Source organism: Alternaria novae-zelandiae, assembly GCF_023758075.1.
Source record: "Alternaria novae-zelandiae strain BMP 2774 chromosome Unknown scaffold_24, whole genome shotgun sequence".
Taxonomy (NCBI): domain Eukaryota; kingdom Fungi; phylum Ascomycota; class Dothideomycetes; order Pleosporales; family Pleosporaceae; genus Alternaria; species Alternaria novae-zelandiae.
Genome location: NW_026056984.1, coordinates 373,624 through 393,718, shown reverse-complemented (window position 1 = coordinate 393,718; position 20,095 = coordinate 373,624). Strand labels below are relative to the sequence as shown.

Genomic DNA, 20,095 nt, shown 5'->3' with positions numbered 1-20,095 from the left:
CTGCGATTTGCTCTTTTCTTATTTCAAAACCCCGTTTACATACTCATTCTTCGTTGCTTGACAACTCTGACTTGAATAACCCTGATCCCATCCGTCCAACCCCAGTCATCCCATCACCAAACACCATGACCGCAGCACCACCATCCATACCCGACTGGCGCACCCTCGCCGCTTCGAAACGCGAATCCGTGTACGCAAAAATACCGAAAGATTGGCGGCTGCCTTCTTCTCAAACGTCTCAGTACACGGAAACATCCAGTATATCTGTGTTAGATGTGCCGCGAACATGCGGCATCTTGACCGAGAAAGAGTTGGACATTACTGAAAACTACGATGCCACTGATGTGGTCACGATGATGGCAGAGGGCCAATTGACAAGTACAGAAGTGGTCACGGCATTTTGCAAGAGAGCAGCTGTAGCGCAGCAGTGCGTGAGTTGCCTGACAGAGATACTATTCGAAGAAGCACTCGCTCGGGCTCGGGAATGCGATGATTTTCTGAAGAAGGAGGGGAGGGTTATAGGACCGCTCCACGGCCTCCCAATAAGCCTAAAAGACTCCTTCAACATCCGCGGCGTCCAAGCAACACTCGGCTACATATCCTTCCTCGCCCGTCCCCCCTCCGCCTCAAACTCCTCCCTAGTAACCCTCCTGCACACCCTCGGCGCAGTCTTCTACGTAAAAACCAACCTCCCCCAAACAATGATGACAGCAGACTCCCACAACAACATCTTCGGCCGCACGTTAAACCCGCTCAAACTCAGCCACACAGCCGGCGGTTCCACAGGCGGCGAGGGCGCCCTCCTCGCTATGAAAGGCAGCGTCCTAGGCGTGGCAACAGATGTCGCAGGTTCAAACCGCATCCCCGCGATATGCTGCGGCGGCTCGTCTCTGAAGCCAACAGCAGGGAGGGTGCCGTTTGCAGGTGGCGTCGCAGTCGGTCGGCTGGGTAGTCCAGGTTCCGTTCCCGTGGTTATAGGACCGTGTGGCCGGTCCGTCCGCGACTACGAACTTTTCTTAAGGAGTGTGGGCGACGCGAAACCGTGGCTTTACGACGAAAACTGCCTCAATGTGCCGTGGCGCTGTGTCCAGCCTTCTAGCAAACCCCTGCGATTCGGGCTGGTGAGGGGCTGTAAAGAACGACCGCTCCACCCACCCATCGCTCGCGCACTGCATACCACAGCGATGAAACTCAAAGCGCAAGGCCACGATATCGTCCTCCTCGATGACAAGATACCGGATCTGTATCAAACCGCCCTGCTAGCATGGAAGTTCTTCATGCTGGACCCGAAGAAGACGCCGTTGCAGTATATCAAAGATGGAGGCGAACCGCCCGTTCCTTCGCTATCAACATGCTCGTTCCCCGAGTTGAAAGATTGGGTGCCTAGTCTGGATGAGCTGTGGGATTTGAATGTGCAGAAAGCGGGGGTTGTGAAGAAGTGGCATGCATTGATGGTCGGAGACGTTGGGAAGGAAGAGGGGGAGAAAGGACTAGACGCCGTTCTCATGCCAGGGTACCAGGGTGTCGCCCCGAAGCACGATACCTACGGTCTTCCGATTTACACGGTCGTGGTCAATTTGTTGAATTGGCCGAGCGGGGTGCTGGCAGCTGGGAAAGCGGAGAAGGGGGCTGATGAGGAGTTTTTGAAGGAGGGCGTGGCGTTTGAACCGCCTTGTAAGTATTACTTTGCGTATCAGGCGAATGTTGGAGGCTAACGTGTCGCAGATGATGCGGATGAGTGCGAGGGTTTACCGACGCATGTTCAAGTTGTGGGGAAGAGTATGATGGATGAGGAGTTGGTGGAGGTTCTGAAGGTTGTGGAGGGTGTGCTGAAGGCGTAGCATTAATGATGGGACTATGATTGTATTTCATATGAGCGTGTCTTGGTAAGCCTTCCTCAGAGATACAGTGTGAGATCAAGTTACATTTATGATTTGATTCATGTAGACTTGATCATTCATCTCCATCAATCATCTCCCCATATCTCCTATCGCAAGACTATATGACTGTCGAGAACCCCGGCTTCAATATCCGAGTGACCCACACTGCGCTGACCGCTACCATCACTTCCTGCCTACCAGTGGTAGTCCACCTTGGGAATAGCCTCTGGCCGAGGCGCACCCTTGGGCGAGCCTGAACGGCCGCGACCGCGACTAATTCCTTGTAACTGACTACTTCCCCTTCCACGAGAAGCTCCCTGTCTAGCACCATCCCGGTGTCCGATCGGAGCTTGGAATCCACGACCACGGCCTGTCTCCATACCGAAATCCGAATAACCATCATACTGAGGAATGGCCTTCGTCATGGGCTGTGCTGGCTTCGGTGCGAGAGCAGTCGCAAGGGGTACGGGTACACCGCCGTCTCCAGTCGCTTCATGATCGCTCCAGCCCTCGGCATCGTCCTTGACCCTCTGTTCGGCATCTTCAAGAGCAGCCTGAAGTTTAGCATTCATCTCATTCTCTCGCAGATCGTCCAATTCCGGGGAACCACGAAGAGTGGCCTCCTTCACGCAGATGGCCAGCATAGCCCACACGGTATATACGGCGTCATTGCCTGCGTTATGAAGAAACCACGCGGGAACATCGAAGGCGTTCATGATCCGGCCTAGACTGGTAGGCTGCTGCTCCCGACGCCAGACTTTGTACATGGTCGCGGTGTCCATGGCCTCGAGGATGTTCTCTACCTTCATCGGGTCGTATCCAAGCTGTTGGAGGTAGCGAACATCGCCCAGAGTATCGTGACCGAGGAAGACAATGTTGCGCTTCTCAGTGGGATCAAAGTGGCTGAGGAAGTCATCGCCGTTTTCGGCGGCGAAAGGGGCGTGGAAACAGGCCGCGACATGACTCGCAGCTTCTTTGAGTGATATAAAGGTCGAGTGGCCGAACTTGAAGCTGTCAGGATGTCCGGCAACAAATTCGGAGTTGACTAGGTGACGATGTTCCTTGATGCGAAAGTGACGCGCACGGATCTTCTCTCTCCAGGCCTCGCCGTCCACGCCAGGCGGAACACCAACCAGCTCGCGTGTGTCCAAGGTGGCGACACCGACTTCAGTGATCTTGTGATGGGCCCTCTCATACGACTCAACATCAACACAGACGAAGACGACAGACTGATCGAAGGGGAATGGAGCTGGCTGGGATGGATCGACGGCCGGAGACAAGGTGGACAATGATGGATTCTGAATGGAATCGCGTAGACCGAGATACCTTGACGCGCGTTTGAACTGGTCGGTCATGGACTTGTTCTTGCCCAGGCGCTCTTGCTGCTTCTTTGCTTTGTTCGCCTTGTTCTTGGCCTTCTGTGCTTCAGCCAGGTTCTCCATCAATTGCTTGAAGTCTTCCAGAGTCGGTTGTTCAAGCGGTGGGTGTGAAGATTCGCCTGCTGCGCGGAAGTGCTCGTTGGGGGCGTTCTCGGCCATGCTATCGACGTCTTCGCGCGAGTGCGAGCGTCCAAGGTATCGAGGCAAGCAGCGGGGATGATCAGGGAATTGCACGAGTAGGCCCTGGAGCTGTCAGTTAGTCTAAACCTTCCGGCAGTACGTATGAGCGGGCCATGTTACCTCCTCACGCTGCTGGTCGCTGATTCTCAAAGAGAGATTAAGATGCTTGTTGATCTCACCAAGCAAGGCTAGAACTTGACTCTCACGAACGAGTACGAAGGGCTTGGAGGTCTCTTCGATGTCCCAGACGTAGTACCTGGTGAGATTAGCAAGTGATTGGTGAGAGTCGTCGCGATGCGGTGATATCCTTCTTCAGAGTAATTGAATGAGGTGAACTTACAGGTCCCACTCTCGCTGCCAAAACTTTCCTTGGTCGAAGAAGGCTGATGCAATGTCTTGCATATGACTCTTATCGCAGTACTTGTAAGGGTACTTGGACAGGGCCTGGATGGGTGTGAAGTGATGGCGAGGTGAGGCTAGGTCGCCACGTTGAAGATCGGTAGCAGGAAGACCAGCGGCATCAGTTCGAGGAGCTGGGGCCGAGGCGGTGGATAGGCGCATCGAGTCCAGGTTTGGGTTGAAGGAGCTATCGGCGTCTTTGACCCAGATGTATCGGCGCTCGGTGTTCTCGACGGCAGGTGGTGTCTTTATGGACGTATCGATCTTACTGGTTGAGGTTTGTTTGCTAGCAGGCGTATTCGGCGGTGCGTTCTCCAGCGATACACCACCAGTGCAGTCGTTGAAGCTGGCATGGTCAGATTTGGGTTCTGGGTTGGGCTCAGGTTGTGGAGACACGGGGCGGTCAGGAACAGCATCAAGGTCTGTTTGAACGAACCTCCGAAGACGCTGTAGGCGTGCCGAAGCCATGGTGGTTGTTTGACGAATGGAACTGGTAGAAATTGTTTGCGATAGAAAGCGCGAAGATATATGCGGGGATCGCGCTTGGACAGACGGATGAGGGAGGAGCAAACGACAGGCGCGGTGAGCGAGAGCCTCACCCAGACTTCTGAGAGATAGAAAACACAAAAATGGGTCATGCGACCTGAGAAATGGAAAGAGAGTCTGACTTGAGTTGACGGTGGTCTTTACAGAGGTAATGTGTCAACGGAAGGCGCATGGTCTAGACTTGAGAAGACATTGTCTTAATAGCGTATTATCACGAAAAGTACAGTTTATGCTGCCTGTAGAATTTACATACCGACTCAGAGCAGTAAACGATTATGATGCATCCAATTTACATGTGCCGGAAGTTGTTTATTTGACGGCACAAGCAGTCGTGATGTGCGGAGACTCAGGGGTGGGTGGAGATGCAAAGCCTTCCCAGGCATAAGGTCAGCGTGACACATTTTCTTGCCAGTAAGGTGACGCACGAGAGTGAAGGATGATACAGTCGCTAGGCACAGATGGGGTGTTGCGGGGCGAGCCGGCAGCTGGGCAAACTCGCAAGCGCATGGGCGTTCCTGAGAGATCGACAAGAGGCGCGCCTAAAGCGGCTAGCACGAACTCCCTCCGCGAACCTCAGTGCGACCAGCTCCCATCAGCCGCCCTATCTTGTCAGCGCATATCGCAACTCGCGCCCTCACGATCGCGCTGATTCTCCTCAATACTCTAGTTGACGCGTGGCTGGAGAGTCTGACGCGTGCGTCGCAACCCTCCATCTACTCTGCCTCCCCGCGATGCGCCATGTCTGAAGCCGACGATGCGCCAGAAATGGCCCAACCCGCCCCGAACCCGGACGCCCAGACGACGGTCAACGACTTCCTCGACTACACCGAATTCTTCCCGTCAGACCTGGTGCGCTCGCTGACGCTGATTGCCGACCTCGACTCGACCTACTCGGACGCCGTCCAGCAGGTCCACGAGCTGACGGTCCAGTACGGCAAGCTGCCCGCCCTCCCCGAGCAAGAGCGCCCCGATCCGGTATTACTACGCAAGAACATCGCCCAGCATCTTCAAAAGGCCATCAATCAGCGAGAGTTTGCATACACAGAAGCGTCGCGGCTGTACGAGGTCACCGTCCGCCACTGCCAGCGCTCATCAGTCATTAAGCGGAAACTCCAAGCCCAGCCACAGCCGCCCTCACGCGACCCGACGCCCCCGCCAGTCTCTCCCAGCGCCCACCGACCCGTAAACCGCGACTACATACGCCCCGCCCATCTGCGCCTCACCTTCGATGGCGGCCGACATGGCGCCAACACCTCACGACCCCGAGACAGGCACCGGAAGACCGCCGTTCCTCTGCCACGCGGACGTGGGCGCCGCGGTGCAACATACTCGTCAGACTCGGATGGTGGTTCAGGCATCGACGTGGCATCACCCAGGAAGCGCAAGGACAACCGGGACAGACATTCAAGGGCAACTGGGGGCAGGTCGCGCGCTGCTGGCGTACTCGGCACCAACGTGCACAGCTCCATCGCCGGCATATCCACCAGCAATGCGCTCGCACAATTGGCCCCACCGCCAGCCGACGCGAAACCCGGTAGCAAATGGGCGCCCTGGAAGAAGCTGACAGAATACGAAATGGCCGTCCTGCGCAAGCAGATGAAGAAGAACGCTGTATGGACTCCTAGTCAGACCATGATGATACGCGAGCTGGAGAAGAAGCACCGCACAGAGGCCGACTACGAGAGGGAGAAGGCTCGCTGCGAGGCGACAGGCGAACACTTCCTGGACGAGGAGCCTGAGACGCTGCAACAGATTATGACAGCTTCTGGCCTGGGCCTTTTGGCACCGCATGGCCCGCAGGCAGCAAATCCACCCCCGCCAATCGAGTCTGTCGAGGAAGATTCCAGGGAAGAATCCGGGCCAGTCAGCATCCGCCTGAAGCCTGTCGCGGCAAAAGAAGGCAGGAAGCTCGATCGCATGTCGCAGCGCCAAAAGGCTATGCACGACGCCCAGGAGCTTATCGGCGCTTCTGAGAAGGTCAAAGAAGCTGCTAAGGAGCTTACGGAGCTCAACTTCAGCTCTAGTGTTGCAACTGCGAACCAGAAGAAGAAAACTCCGCTCAGGTTATCCAACAAGCGGAAGCGCGATGCATCCCCTCCACCCACCACCGACGGCGCCATCGAGACCACCAGAGAAGCATCGGTAGCAACTCAAGACAGCGCGTCAAGGCCGCCAGAACCCAAGCGCGCACGTCTGCAGCTCATCGCTCCAGCACCAAGCTCGGTCGCCTCCCCGATACCGACCCCCAACTCGACCGTGTCCACCCCTCGCGATCGGACGGCCTCTGTTGTGCCCTCTCCAAGAGTAAGCACACCGGTACCAGTCCCAGAGCCTGCAAAGCCATCGACGAATGGGAATACCGTGCAAGTGCCGCTTGCGCCAGCAGGTCCAAGCACACCGAAAGTCAACAAGGCCGTTTCGAAAGAGGCAAGTCCTGAGCTCACACCCATTACAACGTCGCCAGTACCGCCAGAGGAGTCACCTGCCGTGGCACAGGCTCCGCAATCACCAGTACCTGTTAAAGCACCAACTCCTCCAGCTTCAGTCTCAGTCTCAGCACCAACAGCAGCTTCGACCAGGCCCAAACGCGAATCCGTTGCTCCGAAAGCTCCCACTCCGCCCGTGACCACTCTCCCGCCCACCAAGTCCTCAAAGACACCTACACCCGTGCCTGAGCCCCGCCCAGAGACACCTGCAGCGCCGACCCTACGCCCTCGCTCCGCACGCGGCCACGTCCCTACACCCAAGGCGCAAAGCGAAGAGCCCAAGCCCAACGAAGAAGGTAGGATAACTCGAGAAACCCGTCGTCATAGTGTCTTTAGCCAACCCGCAACCACGCTCACAGTACCTGCACCCCCACCCCCACCTACCCGCACTAGTAGCCGGCGGAAGCCTCCTCCAAAGGGTGAAGTCACGAATGCAGAAGACGGCCAAAAGACAGTGACAAACGTCAAACGCGCGCAAGGCAGCAAGAACAAGCGGAAGAAAAAGGCAGAAGAAGAGGCGGAGCAGGCCGACGACATCGATCCCAATGAGCCCCGATACTGTATCTGCGACGACGTTAGTTACGGGCAAATGATATCGTGTGATAATAACGTAAGCTCCCCCCATCCCCTTTATTCAACAGAACTCCTCCCCTTTATCCCACAAAATTCCTCCCCTTTTGTTGTTTGTTATCATCGGAACTAACAAACATCCCCACCCCACAGTGCGATAAAGAGTGGTTCCACCTCCCCTGCATGGACATGACCGAAGACGACATCCCTTCCCGCCGCGCCAAATGGTACTGTCCAGACTGTCGCGTTACACTGGGCACAGATGCTTATGGAAACCCGTTGGTTCCGCCTCCGCTGCCGGGTCGCCGCGGTAATCGGTAGGTTCTTCACCCTTTTCTCGTCTTCACGGGCCCGACGGCAAGATGTTAATGTTTGTTTGAGGGGATGGAGTACTTAGTATGGTTGATAGGTCGTCGGCTTGAAAGGAAGGATAGGATAGGATAGGATATCGGTATCCGGAGGATGGGTCTTGGGTCTGGGGTCTGGGGTTTGGTGGGTGGTGGGCGTTGGGGATGGATGGAGTATGGATTGGTATGGATTGGTATGGATTGGTATGGATTGGTATGGATTGGTATGGGATGGATTGGTATGGTATTCTTCACCCCAGGGAGGGCGAAGGTTTATCAAACATAGGGTTACGGGTGTTCGCTAGTATTTCTTTGTTTTACTGGCATGGTGTCTGGAGTTGACAGCGTATTTTTGTCTACGGACAGCTGTCTCTTGGGTATGAATATACCCAGCTAGTTTATCGTATCACCCATGCATCTTTGGAATCGAAAGGGCGCTATGTGCCCGTTGTTTCTTGTTGATGGGGAGTGTGTTTGGAAGTGGGAGATTGATAAGTTGTTGTGCGCTGTGTTTATCCTGCTGCTGACTTGATTGGTGCTGTGGGATTGACTGACTTCGCCTGGGCGAGAGTACTGCGCACGGATGGCACGCTAGGGGTGATGACGTGTGTGTTGATGGGGAAGGAACCGTCGAACCATCACGAACCATCACGAACCTTCACCTGCGCACAACCTCCAGAATGGACAGAGTGCGCCTTTGACTCAGAATGCGGTCTGATCCTGGTTCGAATAACCTCCCGCTTTTGATGCACTCGGTGATACTGCAAGAAGTGCATGCGGCGACCAGATGTCTGTTCCTCGAGTACTCACACAACACGACCAGCATCTTCGACTTCCTGTTCAGCGGACAATCCCGTGGTTGGCATCCTTCGCGAGACGCTGGTGTTCACCAAGCTTCTTTCCAAAAGTCTAACCTATTCACTCTAAGTTACTGTTTTCACCTTCACAATGGACTGCTACAATGCATTCAACTGCTGTTCTCACTGCCTGCAAAAGTATGGCCAATGATCGCCTGCCTCCTTCCGCCTTGCACCTTCCTCCTTACACCTTGCTCCTACCCGGACCACCGCGAAATCTCTAACGCTCAACTGTTCCTTACTCTTCGACACTCAACCATTGCACCACAGTCACTCGATTGCCGATGGCTGGCCAATCCAAGATCATGGCATCGGAAAGCCCACTGCTGCAACTCCCAGAGGACATCTTCTACGACATAATTGTCAATTATGTACACACTGTTCGTGTCAGTGAAGCTTCAGCTACTCGTGCAGTTTGTAGTAAGATATACATCGGCATCATGACATCAATCCGTATGCGCTAACATTTTGTAGAGGTATTCGACGAAAAGATCCGCTACCAAATCGCCAATCACTTGCGTTTTGTCTACTTCGACTATGAATACGATTCCTTTCAGGAAGATTCCAGAGATTGCGAAGCTGATAAGAGAGTTCTACATCACATGCTCCCCGAAATCCTACAGAGCACTGTTCGAAAAGCTTTTAACGATCCGCTTGTCACCTCTATTGAGACACGCGCTGAAGCGGTCCTCAAGATCGAAGGCCATCCCTACGATGAGAAGACCAAAACTCAATACGTCGAGTACATCTTCCAGTATCTGACCCGAGGAGGCAAGCTAGCAGCTATCAATCGGGCACTTCGCTCGCCCAGCGACTATCCGCTTTCTAGTTCCACAGAACGTGCCGACTTAACTTGCGCTGCCGCTGTGGGGAGCTTGTGTGCAGTCAAGCAACTTCTCAAGGACAACGAATCAGACTGGCCGTCGTGGCCATACTTCCGACAGCATGCAACCAATGACAACGTCTACGCAGATCCTCTTCGAGCAGCAGCGTCTAATGGACACATCGAAGTCGTACAGCATCTACTCAAAGCGCTTAAAGACTTCGGAGGTGCAGAAAAGTGGACCGACACTTTCAAGCACCGATTCCAGTGCATCCTCAACGCGGCTATTCAATCCAAACACCGCCAAACAATTCTTACGTTGGCAGTAGTCGCTAGGAAGAATGGAATCTGGGACTCCAGCTTGACTCACGTCAATCTAGCCTGTGCTGAAGTATGGATCGGGACTGCTGTCAAGACCGGCTGTATGGAGACTTTTCAAACAGCTATGGCGGTAGTCGGGAGTACTGCCCCCATGTCCGCGAAGAATCTTGTGGCATATGCGATGCTCTTCGCCTGCGAGTACGGCCAAGTAGATATCCTTCGACACCTCATTGCCCATAACCCCAACTGCTTCCAGCGGGAGGGTCCCGTAGCAGGTTCTGACATAGCCCGTCGGTACAAGACTAAAGTCGAACAGACCTTGGGTATATCCTGCATGCAAACAGCCGCCCAGTACCTCCAACGTCACATCATCGATGTACTCCTCGAACACGGCGTTTCCATCAACGCAGGTTCCCCAATCATACGCGCCATCGAGTTCGAAAACATCTCCATCGTCAAGTACATGCTCGACCACGGCGCGGAGTACAATCGGCATGTACACCGCGAGTGCCTCAGGCAGCTGGGTCCTAGTGCCAATAGAGCATTGAGCGAGTTCAAGGAGACGGATATGTTGCCTGTCATTTTCTATCTCGTGGCTAAGCATATGGGCAAGCCGCGCTACTCGTTTCGTAAGAGCGGGTTGGAACAACGCCTTATGAGCTTTGTTGAGGATATGGAGGGTAGTGAGTTTTGGAGCGGGAAGGTTGAGGCGATACTGGGGAAGGAGATATTCAATGAGCTGAGATGCGTGGAGTATCAAAGGTTCGTCGTGAATAAGTCGTGGGAGTGCTTTCGGCGGAGAATATAGATGGTGTTGGCGACATCCTGTTTAGCGTTCATGAGCACCTCGTCACATACGTGATGCAGCAGTATACACATGTGGCGTTAGTACTGTGATAGGCCGATGAGATAACTTGGTGGCGACGTCGAAGATAGCAAGCTCTAGACTGTGAAGCTGAAAGCAGCGTATGGCCTTCGATCAGCCCAGACCCCAACTCCTTTCCAAAGATCTCCTGAGCTCGCACATTGAAAAAGAGGCATTTTCCAGGAGATGAATAAGGTGCAGCTGAAGTCGAGAATGTCGCAACAACCCCACATTCCGATTCGTTCTTAGCGCCTGCCTCCAGGGCTAGCGCAAGCTTCATTGGTGCATCTACCGTCGTCATTCTCCGCGGGACTCGACCGAATCGTCCTATGAACACCTCACTCATCAATATTGCTCAGCCACAACGCCTTGATGTTCAGTCCGTATCTGCCGCAACGCCGTTGTGCCGACGCATCATGACCTGCGACGATTGGCAGTCGGGCCTCCCGTGCCTGGAGACCGGATGATGACCGGTGGGCGGAATTCGTCAGCTACACCCTGCTCCCACGTTTGCGCATTCGCGCAGTGGGTCTGACTGCTTGTGACAGCCGTCAGGCATCCTTCAAGACCGCGATGCCTTCAATAACGTTGCCCTCTCCTTCTGCTCACACCCTGCCTTACTCTGTCAACTGCGAACACGAGCATTCCCCTCGGACGCCTCTAACAACTTTGCGCAATGTTCGCCACGGCATCATGTAGCCATGCGCAAGCCGGTCTACCAAGATTGAGCACAACCAAGCGAATATGTAGAAGGGATTCGCTGTCTTCATCCAGGACCCGTGATTCGGGCTACAATAGCGATCCTGATTCTCTGTCACCCTTGGATACGGGAACGTTGGATCAGGGTATTGCCTACTACAATTTCTAGCGGGAGCTCAGATCGCTAACGGCGCAGCAGACATATTTTTTGGACTTCCTCCCTGTGTGCCGAGCATTCTTGTCAACGACAAGGCTACCTTTCTCAAGAGATGCAACGTCGATAGGTCAGGGTTGGCTCGACAGAACAACATCACCAGCAACCCTGCAGAAGCCGTTACCAACCAGACATTCCTCGACACCACGCCTCCAGAAGTTCCAAAAATAGGATCTGTCAAGAGTCTTATTGATTGTGCACGTAAGGACAGCCCTAAAGACAGGCCAGCATCGGAAGACGAAGATATAGAGAGGTGGATCGACGACAATCTTCCATCAGCCAAGCGTCCCAGAGAAAGAGTAACATCCATCGTCTCCATCTCATCCACCAGCTCTTGCGACATGCATACCAACACGGACGTCAGCGAAGACGAAATGGAGCATGACGTTCGGCCAACACAACCATCTCCAGCACCCATGCAGAAGATCATCGAGCTCATCCTGCGCAAGGTTGAGATCAACCTCCGCAATGCAGCTTACAAGCAATGTACCGGACGTAACGCTGCGCACAGCCAAGCCAGGTCCACGTTGCCTTCGGGTCAGAGTAGCCGCAAGACGTCTGTGAGCTCAGGATCAAAGCGCAAGTCCCGTCTGGAGGGCAGTCCACCGCCAGAAGACGATGACGAAGATGGCTCAAGCAAGCGACGTCGTGGATCAACGACCACTACCGATGAGTCCGAGACCGGTGCGAGGTTCGCATGTCCTTTTTACAAACACGACCCGGATCGGCATCGCAACAGGAGAACCTGTCCCGGGCCTGGCTGGCCCACGGTTCATCGAATGAAAGAGCATCTCTACCGGTCACATTCCCAACCGATATTTTGTCCAATCTGCTACGCGACCTTCAAGTCAGACAAGGAGCAGTCGAGTCATGTGCGACTGCAGCAATGCGAGAGATCATTACCCCAACAGATCGAAGGGATCGATCGCGAGACTGTCTGGACGCTGAGGAAGCGCACCACTGCGCTGAGACTAGAAGAAGACAAATGGAGGGATGTGTATCAGGTCCTCTTTCCAGATGTATCTGCCGCCGAGATACCCAGTCCCTGTAAGCCATCGCGCCACGCTGGATCTTTAGCCTGCTAACAATTATCAGTCTACGATTGCGACTCGCCTAGCGAAACATCGCGACGCTTCCGCAGAGACCTTCTGCGCCGCGTACAAGAAGAGCTCCTCATGGAATCCGGACAAGTCCCCACTCCAGCCGAGCAACAGCTCCTACAACGCGTGGCGCAGATAGTGCGCCGTTGCGAATACGATCTATTGAATCAAGCGCAGCCGCCATCTTCCCCACCCTCCAACCCAGACCGACGTGCAAGTGCCAGCTCTATAAATAGCTCGTACCAAGCCACGCCCCTACCCGCAGCCACTCCGGCCTTCCAGAGGCCATCCCTAGCTGTACCAACGAACGTGACTGGGCGCGAACACAGATATGATTCTCTTGTTGAGGCAGATGCAGCGCCGTATATACCAGAGCCTACAATGGAATTTGGTGATGTGGTCTGGAATGATCCGCCGTATGTTTTTGGCACGGGGATTAATTGGGAGGCTGTCTTTCCGCCTGCGCCTGAAACGCAGTATCTTGGGAGTGATGAGGGGGCTACGAATTTTTCGGTGCCGATGTGGACGTAGGCGGTATCATTGCATAGGGGTAGAGACGATGTTTATGGAGTGAACAGAATGGATGCTTTGGCACATTTGGTGGATTCAAAGATTCCGTAGATACAGTTGCGAAATATACAATCGGCTCTCCACAATAATGTTGCTCATGACAACGCAGACGGGACTTTAGTACCTAGAAATGCACGTGTTAGTTTCGGCATGCCAAGTGATTGTTGTTGCGACGTCATGAGCCAAAAATTCATAGCGCGGCCCGAGTCAGGTGTCGCGTCTTTCGTCTCGCACAGGGTCTATACAAACTCTCATCGCGCCACCATGGCACCCAGAATGCGCATACCCACTGTCGAATTCCAATCGCTCCTGCTACCGCCCCTACGAATCCCGATACGCGCCCTCCATACACTGTACCGCCCGCAATGCGCCCCTCACGTACCGCGCCCCGCCTGTCCTACCCAGCGCCTCGAGCAGCGCCGCGCGCTCAACCTATACAAGACGGCCAAGGCCAAGACAGTCCTCGGACAGCACAAAGTTCTCAACTTCAGCTCGTGGGAAATTGAAATTCTAGCGCCGCTGCAAAGTGTAGAGCACCGAGTCAAACTATGGCAGACCGACAAGAAGGCTAAGAAGCTGTCCGTAATAGCGGAGAGCGCCTCCTTCGAAGAACTCCTCACACAACATGTCGGACCCGGGAAGATGCTCTACTGCCTCGGCGAGATCAAGAAAGGAATGGCAAAATCACACATCGACGACCCAGAGCTGCCAATACCCGAAGAGTTGCAAGACTTCGCCATCCACAACGCCTACACATACCGAGCCCCAAAGACCGCAGGGCAAAAAGGCAAACAAATCGGCGGCCTAAAAAACATCATCCTCAACGAGTCCAGCCCCGTCGAATACTTCAGAATGTGCATGGACCGCGCCTACCAATTCATCGAAGCCGGGCACGCCGTCGAATTCCGGCTGCGCCTACAGGGCAAGATGCTCCTAAAAGAAGAGCGCATCAAGCCCGCAGGACCAGAGCGCTGGCTATGGATGCACACGCACTTCCCGCACCTCCGCCCCGAAATCATCATGAAGAGCATGCCAGAAGACACGCGCTACCTCATCAACCCCGTCTCCGACGGCCGCCTCGTCCAATGGGTCGCCGTCGCAGGCCACAAAGCAGAACCAGCCATCAACCTCGACAAACGACTTTTCCGCATCAAGGACTCTGTGACCTCGTCCATTCAATCGGGGAACCAGGCCATGTTACCTAGGATTATGCGGCAGCAGCTGAGGAACCAGGGACTGGAGGATTATAGTATTAATACTGGGTTGCCGAGGGAGCAGGCGAGGGCGAAGCATGGGAAGGGCGGGAAGAGGGTGTTGAGTGGCGAGGAGAAGAAGTGGCTTAAGAGGGATGAGGAGACGGATGGGTTTTTGGTGCCGGATCCGGATGCGGGGTTGCCGATTCGGAGGCTGGATGATAGGAGGGATAGGAGGGGTGAGGGGCAGAGGTGGGAGCAGAGGGGGTATATTGGGAATAAAAGGTCCTAAGTACTAGGGGGTGGGAGGTTTGGGAAGGTAATGAGGAGGCAGAGAGAGAGAGCGGCTTCTGGACTTCGCGTGAGAGCCTGATGTTCACCTCGCTGAGTAGTTACTGGTTGTGTATGTTGGGGATTGGCCGTGAGAGAGAACGCGCTGCAGTCTTAGTGGTGTACGATTTTAGTATTAACCGTACCCGTCTCAAACTCAAAAAAAATCAAAGTCTTGAACAGGAGACAACACTCTATAAGATTTACCAATGTCTATGTGGTACAAAAACAATATCTGAGTATGGGGACGACCATTCCGACGAACCCTGGCAAACCACCGTTATCGACTTACCAACCTACCAACGTACACACCTAAAGTCCCTCGCGAAAAGACTTCAAGTTCGAGCGCGAGCCCACAATATCACAGAAACAATATACGTGTCTCAGTATCCAACAAGTAGTTCGTTTCACTAGCCTCCCGTGTACGACAATGTTTAGTGTTGGTGTTGGTGACGGCTTGGCAGGCAACGTTGGGCAGTGACCACATCTCTGGGCCGGACGGCGGACATGGATACGGCCGATCATGTTTATCCACCCAAGCCACTCCTTATTCCGCGACCGTCCGTTGCACATGCATGCGTGCTAGTGAACGACCTGCCGCGCGAATAATGCCGCGACCCTGATTTCTCCCGCCCACTCCATCAATCCCCCAACTATCCTAATCCTGAGTCCTCCCCCGCCGCTCGTCATCGCCGCCGCTGCCACCGACGCCGAGGCTGCGTTCCATATCCCAGTCAATCGCTGCCGCTTACCTCGATCGAACCCGCAACGTCACCACCCTGAGCCTCGATGAACGCAGCGCGGCAGGCGTGTCGCCCCAAGCACCAGGTCCTGGTCCTAAAATGCTACCCCAAGGTGCAGAAGAGCGATGCCGAGGCCAAGGCCAATTCGAGCGAGCTGAGCTACCTGCTCTTCTACGCCAGCACGCGCCGCAGTAAGCTGCAAAAGGTCGTCGACTTTCTGGACAAGAGGGCGACCAAGGATGTGTGGAAGGTCCGGACGGGCAATGTGCAGGTCACGATGCAGATCATCAAGGCGCTGATTGAGAAGTGCCCGCGCGACCTCCCCCTCTATGCCACCGCTGTCCTGCATATCCTGCGCACTATCCTCAATTCCAACGACGTTACTATGGTCGAGGAGTCGGTGCCCACATTCGAAGCCTTATGCGCGCATCAGGACCCCGCCGCCCTCGCAGCCGACCAGGACTACATCAAGAAGTACGAGGAGATTGTACAACTATACGCCCAATTCGCGTCCAAGGAGACGGTCAAGACGGGCAAGGCACCAGTCAGCTGGCCGGTCGCGATCAGATACCGGAAGGCTGGGCTGCAGGCGCTGAAGGCCATTGCCTCGTCTGAGTCACTGGGGTCTGAGACCGGGCGTCAACTGGGCGCTGTCATACCAGTCATCCTCCTCAACATACACTCAGAGAGCGGCGCGTATCTCAAGCGGTTGGAGACGCGGGAAGCCACCAAGGGCGAACATGAGAAGGAGCTGGCATTGCGACGGCGGCAGAGTGTGTCTACCGCGCGGACCGACGACGATGACGGCGACCCGATTGCGGCATCTGGTACAACGGAGGATGCGGATAAGCTTGCGGAAGAAGAGGTGGGAGTACTTGCGCTCCAGGCCCTGAGGAGCATATTCCAGGGTGTGAATAGAGGACAGCTCCGGCTCGCGACGTCCGCTGTGCTCAAGTTCATCGGATCACATGTCAAGAGCCTGCAAGAAGCTGCACCGAACGAAAGCAGCCATTGGGCAACCACACTCATGGCTATGATCTGCGCATGGGTCCCCGTACAAGACCGATACACAATCCTAGTAGGCGCAGTGGAAGCCCTGGTCCGCAGTCCGATCGTAGAAGACGACCTCGAACGGCAGCTGACTCTGGCGACGATCATCGACTACCTTTTAGCCTCGACGATCAACTTCATCGGACTCAGTGTCATGGATGTTCTGGTTGGGCTCATTTCTCACTCATTGCTACTCCTCCAGCTTGGCGGACCGGGATCAAACATCGTACCGCATCATCAGCAGACAACGTCTGTCGTATCCGAGAAGGAGGCTAGCAATGAATCGTCGACGGCCAATCTGGATAGTGTCGTTATGGAAGTCGTCAAGAAGCCTTCTGATGCGAGGATGCAGCTTCTGGATACAGTGCAGAGATGCATGGCAGATCTCGCGACGCATGTGTACTACACCGATCAGATATCTGATATGGTGGAAGCGATACTAAGCCGACTCAAGCCATCGCGTCTCTCGAGCGTTTCCTCCACCACTGAAGCGATACAGAACCCCGAAGGTGCGATAGATGCTGTTGCCGATTCCATCAGTATGCAGGAGAAGACGCATGTGGATCGGTTCTTCTCCTTCGAAACAGCACGCATTACTGCTCTCGATGCTGTCAAGGCCATCATCAAGACGGCGAACACCCGAAGACCAGATGGTTCATCGGCTTCTGTGTCGCGGAGCAAGGTCGGCGTGAGTGTTTGGGAAGGTACACAATGGCTTCTGCGCGATCCGAGTGGTCAAGTCAGGAAAGCATACGTCGATGCGCTGATTACCTGGCTGAACACGGAGAAGGACAAGGAAGATTTGAAGATCGTGGACAACTACAGGCGGAAAGAGAAGGAGAATGAAAAGAACGCGCTGGCTAGACGTGCGGTCTCGAATGCTTCGAACAGGGAGAGGGTGTCGAAACGTGGTAGGGACACGTTCTTGCCGTTGCTCCATCTGGCGGTGTACGAGAATGCGCTTCACTATGTCGACTCCGAGGCGGACTACCTGCTCCTCCATCTACTGCTCACCACTCTGGTGAACAGGCTCGGAGTGAACGCAGCGAGGAGCGGACTACCAATGATCATGCGGTTGCAAGAGGACATTGTTACCATCGAAGATCCCGGTGCTAAGCTGCGCCTGGGAAGCTTGGTACACGGATACCTCTGGGCACTCAGCATGACCTTGGACTTTGAGGTTTCTTCTGTCGGTCGCGCCCTCCACAACGAGATCACGCGCAGAAGCAGCAAGGGTCTTTGGATGAAGAGCATACGCGTCCCACCAATGCCGATTGAGCTGATAGAAACCCCACACCCTACACCTGTCGCTATCCCGTCAGAAATTGTCGAGAACGAAGCGCTCAAGCCTTTTGACAACCGCGAGGCATTGGTCGAGAAAATATCGGAAGGTTATTCGACTTCCCTATACTCGCCGCCTTCATCGCCGCCGGGATCACCTGGCCGTACGGCGTCTGCAGCTATTCCTACCATTCATCAACCGACACAGCCTGTGAGCCAGCAGAGCGCGCCTGAACTTTCGTTCAAGGTCCGAGAAGATCTCTTGGCGAACTGGAGTCGCGAAGACTGCTTGTCTTCCCACACGAAGGATTCGTCATCTGCTTCAATCTCTGGTTCCAAGACCGGTACCCATTACACTGCCGCCACGCAGAAGAACAACTTCCTCGGTGTCAACATCCCCAACGGCAACCTCGATAGCAATGGTAGCTCGCCAGCCCAAAGCCCCAGACGCGCACACAGCAGACCTCCATCTGCGGCATACGGTCTAGTAGGCCGTCTCTCCTCGCCAAACCGCAGCCGCAGTCCAGGCGACACACCAAACAGCTCCTCCTCCCTGCGCTCCACAGTCCGCGTCGACGATCTCCGCCGCGCACTCTCCACATCCGGTGGCGGCGCCCCTCGAACAGGCTACTCGCACCGCGCCCCCTCACACCGTCACCGCAAAACTTCTTCTGACCACGACGCGTCTTCCGCCTCCGACTCGCTCGTCAGCGTACACTCCTTGTCGGATGCTTCTTTCATAACAACACACCCACCCACCACCGAGTCCCAACAACAGCTTCAAAATCCTGAGAGTCCGACTACGCCTGCTGCGACGCTTACTCCCCGCCCGGAAACTACTGCGGGAATGAACTTTAATACCAATACCAACAATAACGCCGGTGGTGCAGCAAACCCAAGAGAAAGCACTTACACAATGACAAACCTCCCCCCTGTCCCTCCCATCCCAGAAGAACTGCGCTCTTCACCAAACGGCCACGCTCAAAGCGACACCCGCGATTTCGCGACGAGACCCAAGACCGCGCCCAATGGAAGTAAGGCTGGGCGTAGTAGGAGTGTGAAGAGTGGGGTTAGTAGGGGGAGGAGTGGGGAAAGAAGTGCGAGGAGGGGTACTGGAGGTGGAGGCAGTAAACCAGACTTTACGGGCTTTTTGGATAGTATTGGGGTTGAGGATGGGGATGAGGAGGATGGGAATGGAAGTTTGGGGGGCAGTGTGGTGGAGAGTGTGGGGACGGGGGGTGGGGTTGGGAGGGCGCCTTATTAGTATGGGGTTAGTGCTTGAAAGCTTGAAGGGGGGAAGAGACGGGTAAGGGAGAGGGTGAGGTTGTGAGGTTAGGTGTGTGTATTCTTTTCCTTGTCCTTGAGCTTCAACACAATTTCCTCCTCGTTGATTGTGGCTGTGTATACCTTGTCTCTTTTGTCTCGACTCGACTCTTGTTTCCTGTGTACTAGAGATAGGAAGAAGGATAGGAGAAAAGAAGAGGGAGAGTGAGAGTGAGAAGGGGAGAGAAGTAGAAGATGTGGCTTTGGCCTACGATAATACCATTTGTGTTCAGTTTGTTCAAAGACGTCGAGTTTAGCGTGCGGGTAGTGTGCGGGTGATGTGCTGCGCTGTTCTGCTTCACTGATTGCGATAGCAAGGTAGGTGGGAATTCGGAAGGTGGAGAGAGGGGTATAGGGAGAGGTTGGTGTGTTTGGGTGGTTGGTAGTTGGAGTGTTGAAAGGGCGTGGGGGACAGGGAGAAAGAGGATGGGAGGATGGGAGGATGGTGGGTAAGTGATTTGGGGAAACTGAGTGAAAAGAGTTGGGTGATGAAGGGACGGTGCGTTACACAGCTAGGGAGTCGATGAAGCTTCTTCCAGTGCATGAAACGTTTGTTAGGCATGCGCATTCTACAAGACTTGCACAGTAGGTTTCCAAGCATCTACATTCTTTACTGCTCTCGTGAATGCGCCAGCTTTCGTTCAAGAGAGTGTCTCGTCGTTTGGGTAGTTAGTCGTGCGGGAGTTGTGAGCGGCTCTTGATTCTGCATCATCGCACTACCAGCCCTTGAAAGTGATGTAGGAAGAATGGAACCGGTGCTCATATCAGTGGATATCTTCACGTGTTCTTGAATCGAATAGTTGATGTAATCCATCGCGGAGTGTCTATTCCATAGTCGAGGCTATGTCAAGATTTTCCGATGTGAAAACTCAAACTTGACGTTGACATGCCCGTGTGATGCAAACGAGGTATGGTCGTGGAGCGCACATAAATACCCCC

General features: G+C 54.6%; 7 protein-coding genes across 7 annotated transcripts; 6 read left to right on the top strand and 1 right to left on the bottom strand.

Moving 5' to 3' along the window:
• Positions 1-125: 125 nt before the first annotated feature.
• Positions 126-1,841, top strand: J4E88_009483 (uncharacterized protein; the record flags this gene model as incomplete). The annotated part of the gene is made up of 2 exons (XM_049403082.1): positions 126-1,674; positions 1,726-1,841. The coding sequence occupies 2 exons, from the start codon at positions 126-128 to the stop codon at positions 1,839-1,841; spliced, it is 1,665 nt and encodes a 554-aa protein (XP_049251210.1).
• A 233-nt stretch (positions 1,842-2,074) lies between these two features.
• J4E88_009482 (uncharacterized protein) lies at positions 2,075-4,306 on the bottom strand (the record flags this gene model as incomplete). Its single annotated transcript, XM_049403081.1, has 3 exons — positions 2,075-3,502; positions 3,560-3,695; positions 3,780-4,306. The coding sequence occupies 3 exons, from the start codon at positions 4,304-4,306 to the stop codon at positions 2,075-2,077; spliced, it is 2,091 nt and encodes a 696-aa protein (XP_049251209.1).
• Positions 4,307-5,122: 816 nt separating this feature from the next.
• On the top strand, positions 5,123-7,761 carry J4E88_009481 (uncharacterized protein; the record flags this gene model as incomplete). The annotated part of the gene is made up of 2 exons (XM_049403080.1): positions 5,123-7,480; positions 7,594-7,761. 2 exons carry the CDS (start codon positions 5,123-5,125, stop codon positions 7,759-7,761), a joined length of 2,526 nt encoding a protein of 841 aa, XP_049251208.1.
• Positions 7,762-8,467: 706 nt separating this feature from the next.
• Positions 8,468-10,596, top strand: J4E88_009480 (uncharacterized protein; the record flags this gene model as incomplete). Its single annotated transcript, XM_049403079.1, has 2 exons — positions 8,468-8,476; positions 9,121-10,596. 2 exons carry the CDS (start codon positions 8,468-8,470, stop codon positions 10,594-10,596), a joined length of 1,485 nt encoding a protein of 494 aa, XP_049251207.1.
• A 1,025-nt stretch (positions 10,597-11,621) lies between these two features.
• On the top strand, positions 11,622-13,197 carry J4E88_009479 (uncharacterized protein; the record flags this gene model as incomplete). Its single annotated transcript, XM_049403078.1, has 3 exons — positions 11,622-11,628; positions 11,681-12,613; positions 12,662-13,197. 3 exons carry the CDS (start codon positions 11,622-11,624, stop codon positions 13,195-13,197), a joined length of 1,476 nt encoding a protein of 491 aa, XP_049251206.1.
• Positions 13,198-13,386: 189 nt separating this feature from the next.
• On the top strand, positions 13,387-14,721 carry J4E88_009478 (uncharacterized protein; the record flags this gene model as incomplete). Its single annotated transcript, XM_049403077.1, has 2 exons — positions 13,387-13,393; positions 13,433-14,721. The coding sequence occupies 2 exons, from the start codon at positions 13,387-13,389 to the stop codon at positions 14,719-14,721; spliced, it is 1,296 nt and encodes a 431-aa protein (XP_049251205.1).
• An 827-nt stretch (positions 14,722-15,548) lies between these two features.
• Positions 15,549-19,097, top strand: J4E88_009477 (uncharacterized protein; the record flags this gene model as incomplete). Its single annotated transcript, XM_049403076.1, has 1 exon — positions 15,549-19,097. The coding sequence occupies one exon, from the start codon at positions 15,549-15,551 to the stop codon at positions 19,095-19,097; it is 3,549 nt and encodes a 1,182-aa protein (XP_049251204.1).
• Between the last annotated feature and the right edge of the window lie 998 nt (positions 19,098-20,095).